General features: G+C 35.7%; 1 protein-coding gene across 1 annotated transcript; it reads right to left on the reverse strand.

Moving 5' to 3' along the window:
• Nucleotides 1–3,886: 3,886 nt before the first annotated feature.
• LOC143257247 (uncharacterized) lies at nt 3,887–9,536 on the reverse strand. Its single transcript, XM_076515667.1, has 2 exons — nt 9,290–9,536; nt 3,887–4,989 (listed from the first exon to the last, which is right to left on the reverse strand). The coding sequence occupies exon 2, from the start codon at nt 4,987–4,989 to the stop codon at nt 4,396–4,398; it is 594 nt and encodes a 197-aa protein (XP_076371782.1). The 5' UTR covers nt 9,290–9,536; the 3' UTR covers nt 3,887–4,395.
• Nucleotides 9,537–9,758: the final 222 nt, after the last annotated feature.

The following is a 9,758-nucleotide window of genomic DNA, read 5'->3' on the forward strand; positions in this document are numbered from 1 at the left end:
ATATAGAATGTTTTTCTTCGTCTCTATTATTCCTGTAACGAGTTTATATTGTTGTTGGTAGTGGTGGTGGTGGCTGCTCTTTACTGTAAAATAAATTGTTTTTTCTTCATGTATACCATTCTTGTAATATGAATTTGTATTCCCGTAGTATAGATCGTTTTTTCGTAATGTGTATCATTCTAGTAACATACTTTGTTTCTTAAGTTCCGCGCAAAGACACACGAGGGTTATCTTAGCTATCCATTTCTAATTCAGCAGTGTAAGACTAGAGGGAAAGGAGCTAGTCATCATCATCCACCGCCAACTCTTGGACTACTCTTTTACCAACGAATAATGCAATTGACCGTCACATTGTGAAAACTCCACGCCTGAAAGGGCGAGCATATTTTTTGTAACGGGGATTCGAATCCGAGACCATCAGGTTACAAGTCGAGCGCCCAAACCACCTGGCTAAGCTGGGCTTTCTGTAATATAGACTGGTTTATTTTAATGTGTATTGTTTCTATAATATATTTTTTTCGTAATATAGACTGTTTTGTCTTAATGTGTGTCATTTCCATAATATTGACTGTTTTGTTTTAATGTGTATTGTTTCTGTAATATACTGTTTCGTTTTAGTGTGTATTGTTTCCGTAATATAGACTGTTTTTTCTTAATGTGTATTGTTTCTGTAATATACTGTTTCGTTTTAGTGTGTATTGTTTCCGTAATATAAACTGTTTTTCTTAATGTGTATTGTTTATGTAATATACTGTTTTATTTTAGTGTGTATTGTTTCCGTAATATAGACTGTTTTGTCTTAATGTGTATTGTTTCTGTTATATACTGTTTTGTTTTAGTGTGTATTGTTTTCGTAATATAGACTGTTTTGTCTTAATGTGTATTGTTTCTGTTATATACTGTTTTGTTTTAGTGTGTATTGTTTCCGTAATATAGACTGTTTTGTCTTAATGTGTATTGTTTCTGACTGTTTTGTTTTAGTGTGTATTGTTTCCGTAATATAGGCTGTTTTTCTTAATGTGTATTGTTTCTGTAATATACTGTTTCGTTTTAGTGTGTATTGTTTCCGTAATATAGACTGTTTTGTCTTAATGTGTATTGTTTCTGTATACTGTTTTGTTTTAGTGTGTATTGTTTCCGTAATATAGGCTGTTTTTCTTAATGTGTATTGTTTCTGTAATATACTGTTTCGTTTTAGTGTGTATTGTTTCCGTAATATAGACTGTTTTTCTTAATGTGTATTGTTTCTGTAATATACTGTTTTGTTTTAGTGTGTATTGTTTCCGTAATATAGACTGTTTTGTCTTAATGTCTATTGTTTCTGTATACTGTTTTGTTTTAGTGTGTATTGTTTCCGTAATATAGGCTGTTTTTCTTAATGTGTATTGTTTCTGTAATATACTGTTTCGTTTTAGTGTGTATTGTTTCCGTAATATATACTGTTTTTCTTAATATGTATTGTTTCTGTAATATACTGTTTTGTTTTAGTGTGTATTTTTTCCGTAATATAGACTGTTCTGTCTTAATGTGTATTATTCTAGTACTATAGACTGTTTTGTTTTAATGGGTATTATTTCTGTAATATAGACTGTTTTGTTTTATTATGTATTGTTTCTGTAATATAGACTGTTTTGTTTTAATATGTATTGTTTTTGTAATATAGACTGTTTTGTTTTAATATGTATTGTTTCTGTGATATAGACTGTTTTGTTTTAATATGTATTATTTCTGTAATATAGACTGTTTTGTTTTAATATGTATTGTTTCTGTAATATAGACTGTTTTCTTTTAATATGTGTTATTCCAGTACTGTAGACTGTTTTGTCTTAATGTTTATTATTCCAGTATTGTAGACTGTTTTGTTTTAATGGGTATTATTTCTGTATTATAGACTGTTTTGTCTTAATGTGTATTGTTTCTGTAATATAGACTGTTTTGTTTTAATGTGTGTTATTCCAATACTGTAGACTGTTTTGTCTTAATATGTATTATTCCAGTACTATAGACTGTTTTGTTTTAATGTGTATTATTCCAGTACTATAGACTGTTTTGTTTTAATGTGTATTATTCCAGTACTATAGACTGTTTTGTTTTAAAGTGTATTATTCCAGAACTATAGACTGTTTTGTGTTAAGGTGTATTATTCCAGTACTATAGACTGTTTTGTTTTAATGTGTATTATTCCAGTACTACAGACTGTTTTGTTTTAATGTGTATTATTCCAGTACTATAGACTGTTTTGTTTTAATGTGTATTATTCCAGTACTATAGACTGTTTTGTTTTAATAGGTATTATTCCAGTATTATAGACTGTTCTTCCCCTGGTGTTTGCCCTTCCTGTAATTAATCCCTTTGTTCCACTGTGCGTTAATTTTACAAACAACGCTACATTCTTGGGTTCGATTCCATGCGCCACACAGAGTGTAGGTTGCTCACTATATATTTTTGAACTAGAAACAGCAACCTTCTTGTAATGTAGAGTTATTTTGTGTGCGTGTCTACCAATGCTTTAAAGTATATATACTGTATTATATTGTGTGAAGTTTGTATTATATCGCGGATCAAATGTACGCTATATTCAGACAACATGAAAAAGATCATTAAACAGTGTTGGTTTGTATCGTAGAAACGAAGTGTCGTATACAGTGCACTGTACGTGACAAACAGTTCTTTCAATCGTTAATGTAACTAGTTTAGGCTGTCTTATGACGATTTTAAAAATAAGTACAAAGTCATAAAGGAAGAGAATTACTTCGGTCATCCAAGTTAGCTGGAGAGTGTAGAACAGGTTTCATCTAAAAGTTACGACTTGGTACATACAGTCACCTAAATTAGTAAGAGAATGTTGAACAGGTTTATTCCACAAGTCAGGTAGCAACTTAATACATACAGTCATCTAAGTTAATTACAGAATGTAGAACAGGTTTCGTCTACAAGTTACAACTTAATACATACAGTCATCTAAGTTAATTACAGAATGTAGAACAGGTTTCGTCTACAAGTTACAACTTGGTACATACAGTCATCTAAGTTAGTTACAGAATGTAGAATAGGTTTCTTCCACAAGTCAGGTAGCAACTTAATACATACAGTCATCTAAGCTATAGGCTGTAGAGAACGTATCACCTACAAGACAGCTAGGTAGCAACTTGACACATACATTTAGAATTTTTTGGAAAATAATCGTTTCGATGTTTTCCCGCCAAGTGAAACCACAAACTAACTTCATAAACTGTATGAAGGACGTAAGTAACAAGGAACCACGACAAGAGAAATTTTCTGTGTTAGTGGTGTGATGGTTTAGAAGAAAAATATCAGTTATGGATTAGGATCACTTTGTTTTGATAATTCCAGTTAAATAAAAGTGCAGACATTCTTTTGATAGTTCAAATTAGGTTTGTTTTGAATTTCGCGCAAAGCTACATGAGGGCTATTTGCACTAGCCTTCCCTAATTTAGCTAACTCCTGGACTACTCTTTTATCAACGAATAGTGGAATTGACCATCACATTGTAACGCTCCCACGGCTGAAAGGGCGAGCATGTTTGGTGTGATTCGAATCCGCGACCCTCAGATTACGAGTCGAGTTCCTTAACCACCTGGCCATCCTGGGCCGGTTTAAATTAATGACGTTTTACCTTGGTAAATAGAACGATCAAAAATTCGGAACATTTTAATTCGATTACTCTTCAAAGAGAGTAAAAAAAAAAAGGTATATATGAAATGAAACCAGAATTGTCTCGGTTATTGCTGTTCTTTGTTTGCTTGTTGTTGGACTTCTTGTTCAAGGAGGAAGCAGCGATTGGTAGAAGGTTAAATATACCTAAGTTATCAACATTTAATTTGCAGCAATGTGTTTCTGAACCCAACATAGCACTACACACAAGTTCGTTCTACTTGTTTTATTAAGATTTTGTTAAGCTTAGTAAATAAAATTGTGAAAAAGTTACACCAACATAAGGATCCAAAGCTTTAATTTAAAGGAAGAGAGAGACATACACGCAATGCTTTAAGTTTATACAAGACAGCAAAGAGGCCGTTATTTACAAGAGTTTCTAAAAACCTGTATTTTAAAAACCAATTAAATTTTACGCCTCTTTTATCTTTCCTAAAATTGTATCTAAATAATTGGGCCAGGAACTTCACACCGTGTTATCCTTCAACAGGAAATTCCACAGACACCTGGTTGAAGTTAATGCACCGTGTCTTCTTCAAGCATAAAATGGATCTTTGACTTCTCAGAAAATAGAAATGGTAATTAGCAGAAGATTCTTCGATTAACATAAATAATTTCTATAATTTATTCTATAATACCCAAACCTATGTAAGCGGTAAGAATTAGCTGTATTGCATTTGTCTTCAACCCGATGAAGTGGCTTTGAATTCTCACATCCATTTATAAAGATAAAAATTTAACCAGAGTCTCGTAAAGGAGTTTAGGATGGACATCCGCTTCTGCTGTGTACTGCACCCCACGGATTACCCCATTTCCACGGTGAATGCCGAGCTCCCCAACAATTAATCCTTCAGGTGTTTTTTCCTCGTGTCGGAATCTTCGTAAACTACCATCGTCGGTGCTATAACGTACTTTGTAACTTGCTTCATCAGGAGAGGAATTCGCTCCTTCCTTGTCCAGTAGTCCTTCAAGGAGTTTTTCAGCGATTCCGTTAACATTCACGTCTTTACTGACTTCCGGTTCCAAAAGCTCTGGCGAAGGTACAGTCTTTTCAGTCTGATAATCCAACAGATCTGGCGAAAACTGGACCTCTGTAATGTCCAGTTCCACGAGTTCTGGAGAGGATTGGGCGTCTGTGATATGTTCCTCCTGCTCCGTCTTGGGTGTAATTATTTGAGCTTTTACATCTCTAGCATAAGAGGGCGCTGTCTTCTGATCCAGATCTGTTACGTCCTCACCTGGCGGAAATTTTATGGGCGCAGAATGTACGGATGCGATAATAATTACGACAAGTGTAAACTGGTGGAGATGCATCTACAGATTAAAGAAGAGATAAAAATTAATTCAAAACACTTGAAATTTGGTTCCACGACGACAACAATTAAAATAAGCATTGTTAAAATCTATAATGTAATCAGTACAGTTAGTTAGTTATCACCATTAGATTCCATCTAGGAACATAGGGCCGCAATCGCTTGCGGATTCTGCAACAAGTATTTAAGTGAGTAGGTTGTTAGCCCACTGCACCGAGCCGTCCCTAATTTAGCAGTGCAAGACTAGAGGGAAGGCAGCTAGTCATCACCACCCACCGCCAACTCTTAGGCTACTCTTTTACCAACGAATAGTGGGATTGACCGTCACATTATAACGCCCCCACGGCTGGGAGGGCGAGCATGTTTGGCACGAACCCGCGACCCTCGGATTACGAGTCGCACGCCTTACGCGCTTGGACATGCAAGGCCATAATCAGTATATTAAAGCAAACCAATTCTGCCTCTTGATATTATAGGGCAAATAAATAGTGCATCGTTAATATTTACTATCAGCTACTGCTTCTGAGGAAAGGTATGGACAGGTGGTTAGAGCGCTCAACAGGTAATCTCAGGGTCGCGGGTTCGAAACCCTGAAACACCAAACATGCTCGTCCTTTCAACCGTGCGGGCGTTATAATGTGACGGTTAATCCCACTATTCGTTGAAAAAAGAGTAGTCCAAGAGTTGGCGGTGGATGAAGATAACTAGCTGCCTTCCCTCTAATCTCACATTGCTAAATTAGGGACGGCTAACGCAGGCAGCCCTCGTGTAGCTCCGCGCGAAATTCAAAAACCAAATATAAAGAAGGCCTTAATACGGAGTTTAGTATATCCAACCAGAAGCTGTCCCTAATTTTGAACAACTAATCAGAAAAAAACAACAACTTTGAATCAATAACAGGATTTACTACCACGCTTATAACGCCCCTGCAGTAAAAAATAGACGTGTTCATCGGCATCGCGAAGCTAACTTTACGTACCGCAGCCCGGAACATTAAATACCATAACAAGTTAACAGGATCAGCCCATTACAATGTTTGTTTGTTTGTTTTTTGAATTTCGCACAAAGCTACTCGAGGGCTATCTGTGCTAGCCGTCCCTAATTTAGCAGTGTAAGACTAGAGGGAAGGCAGCTTGTCATCGCCACACACCGCCAACTTTTGGGCTACTCTTTTACCAACGAATAGTGGGATTGACCGTCACATTATAACGCCCTCAGAGCTGAAAGGGCGGGCATGTTTGGCGCGACGGGGATGCGAACCCGCGACCCTCAGATTACGAGTCGCACGCCTTAACACGCTTGGCCATGCGGCCCGAGCCCATTACAAGTCACATCACTTGATTGCGTTGTTTTCATTATGTTGGGTCAACGGTAATTTTACGAAATTACAATGGTAAAAATCCTATTGTGTAACTTTGTGCTAAAACTATCCTGTTTTTCGTCTGTGGTGTGCAACAATGAAACACAGATAGATGTTTGAATGAACATAAATAAGAAACATAGTAATATAATATAATAACAGGTTTGTTTCTGAAGTACGCTGTATCTGACAGTCGCCCTCTACCTAATTAACAAGTTCCTCGTGGTTGTTCAATTTTGACTTATTTTAAATAATGAAACGTATCTCTGTAACACCTATCATAACTCTAAAACATTTAGTACTTTTAGGGAAAATATGAACTGGTTTAACTCCACAAGGATACTTAAGCTAAGCTTGCGTTTTCAAGAGAGCCCCCTCCCTCTCCCGCTGGTACAACGGTAAGTCTACAGGTTTACAAGGCTGAAATCAGGGGTTCAATTCCTTTCGGTGGGCTCAGCAGATAGCCCGATGTGACCTTGCTATAAGAAAACACACGCAACACAAGGACGTATTCCAAACAGCATACTTATAAGATCTGAAGTGAAACGTTTTGTATTCAACGGAGAAACTTCAAGGTCTACCTCTGAAGGTCACGGTAGATCTCAGTGTTGTGAGATCGTAGGTCCTGACCTCTTATCAACTTTCAATGATAAAAATTTAGTCAAAGAGGGGTTTTAAATGTCAGAATACGAGGGTTATAGTTTAAAAACTTCGGAAATAAATAAACTTAACTTTATATATGTTAAACTTTGGAGCCACATTGTTGAAATACACTAATTTGTAATATTTAAATTTTGGAGCTCAAAATCTTCTTTAATGCAAAAAATTGGAAATTAAAGTTTAAAATAAACACAACAATTTGTTCTTATTATATTAAATTCTACTTCTTGTTTTTTTCTCCATGGTAAAATTGAAAACGTAATCTGTAACGAATAGGCCTAATGAATTCTCTGATTCGCCGCTCCCTCTGCTATTCAAGGTTTTTCATGATGTATTTGGTCTGAAAACCAAAAATATTTAGGCGTAATAGTGGTGTGAATGTATTTATAGGAAAGAAAATTAACTAGAAATTAGTTGCAAATAAATAGTTCACGTGCAGTAAAGCATTAACTCTATTGCAAATAATACTATGAAAATACGACGAATTTCGTTGACTATTTTACTTAAGTAGGTGTATATTATTTTAAAAAATATTTTCTGAAATATATTTTTATAAATTATAAAGGTGTACGTCACCTAGAACTTAGTAAATTATTTGTTTGTTTTTTAATTTTGTGCAAAGCTATACGAAGGCTATCTGCGCTCGCCGTTCCTAATTTAGCAGTGTTAAGACTAAAGGGAAGGCAACATTGTTCAATGGAGGAAACAAAGGAAAATAACTTCGATTACATGGTTTATTCCAACCGTCATCTGGAAGTAACAGCATTCAACTACAGAAGTGAAATATGTGTATTCAACATACAAGCGTTACAACGTACAGTGAAGTTTGTAACATCAGGATGAAGACCAATTAAAATGGACGTTTCATAAGAAATCGATATTTGATTATGTTCAGTTAGATACTGATATGATAACAGTTTAACCTACGTATTATTAAGTATCAAGTGACGGGATAATTTAAAATGCGAATAACAAAAAGCTGCATCTTTAATAGGCTCGGTATGGCCAAGCGTGTTAAGGCGTTCGACTCGTAATTCGAGGGTTGCAGATTCGAATCCCGGTCACACCAAACATGCTTGCCCTTTCAGCCGTGGGGGGGGGTTATAACGTGACGGTCAATCCCACTATTCGTTGGTAAAAGAGTAGCTCAAGAGCTGGCGGTGGGTGGTGATGACTAGCTGCCTTTCCTGTAGTCTTACACTGCTAAATTAAGGACGGCTAGCGCAGATAGCTCTCGAGTAGCTTTGCGCGAAATTCAAAAACAAACAAAACACACATCTTTAATATAAAAAAGCATTTGATCAAACCGAAGATTAGTTTGTGCTGAACGTTAATCAACTAGTCAAGTAATGAACTTTTATTCACAGAGAAAGAATACCGTAACTTTCAACTTATTTTAAGTTGTAAAAACAAGCGACTTATTCATGCCAAATCTACTAGACCACATACACTCTCTTTCACCTTTGTATTTCTACTTGCTTCACATTGTTTTTAATCACAAAGCCTAAAGTGTGTCATCTTCGCTTCCTGCATTGTAAACCCTTAGCGCTTCAAGCGGGTAGGATATTACAACTGAATTGGGACCAACTAGTAATACTACTGACAAAAATAGAATTACATACGGACAATATTCTATGGACAAAAATAAAATATCATTTTACTTTTAAAAAGTCATGTGAAATGCTAACTTTCAGGGATTGGTAAATTAATAAGAAACATTTACTTTCAAAACGCTGCAAAAATGTTCGAATTAATAAGCTGCAACAGACACTTGTACATTAGTCTAACATGAATATTAAGAGATAGGCTACGAAACGAAACTTGACTTGTGTACTTGTATTATTAGATTCATTATTCGTGTTAAACCGATGAAAGGTCTTTTTTTTTCTTTTAGTAACATAACTGTAAGAGTCAGTGATAAGTTTCAATTTTCTGTATTGCCATGACGTACATTAGCAACGTCATAACTCAAAAAAACTTAATCCTTGCTATATTGTTGTTCGCAACTGATTTTAACGTTTAATTAATAATCAAGCATAAATTATGACCGGAAAAAACTTCCCCTTAGAACAGCGGTAAATTTACAAACCTACGACGCTAAAATCCAGGGTTCGATTCCACGCATTGCACATAGCAGATAGACCAGTGAAGCTTTGCTTTATAATTTAAGTTCAGTTATAACTTACGTTTCATTTCTTTTCGTCTTTGTTTATTTTATCCTTTAAAGTAGATAATGATATCTAATACAGTTTAATTTCGTTTAGGCTTAACTGTAACTTACGTTTTATTTCTTTTCGTCTTCGTTGATTTTATCTTCTTTTGTTAAAGTAGTTGATGATCCTGATGGCTGGTCGAGAACTGTCACTGCCAACTCTCTGTTATAGAGCCAGAGCGGCCTGACAGCGAGATTGAGCGATTTCAACAAAAAGCTGAGACATCTTTTAGGAAAGAAACGCTTTCTCTCGGTCCAAACCATACGATGGCAACATCCTACCAAACTTCTTAATAAATATTGTCTGACCCTGGATGTGCAGCAACAGAACCTCACGCGCGCTGAATAGAAAACGCGCAGTAGCAGCATAACCTCGCTGCAGGCGCACTCGCTGTTACGTTTTTCACGTGAGCGCATTGCAACCATATGATGACGTAAATTACAATTGCGTTAGTATTAATAACAAGCAAAGATCAAGAAAACTAAGTAAATAAACAAAAGGGAATCCGCTATAACCGCGGCTGTAATTAGATATCAG

This window comes from Tachypleus tridentatus, chromosome 7 (genome assembly GCF_004210375.1).
Source record: "Tachypleus tridentatus isolate NWPU-2018 chromosome 7, ASM421037v1, whole genome shotgun sequence".
NCBI classification, from domain to species: Eukaryota; Metazoa; Arthropoda; class Merostomata; order Xiphosura; family Limulidae; genus Tachypleus; species Tachypleus tridentatus.

Excerpts from the sequence above, each read along its gene's own strand:
- LOC143257247 (XM_076515667.1), bottom strand. The coding sequence starts at position 4,989 with ATGCATCTCCACCAGTTTACACTTGTCGTAATTATTATCGCATCCGTA.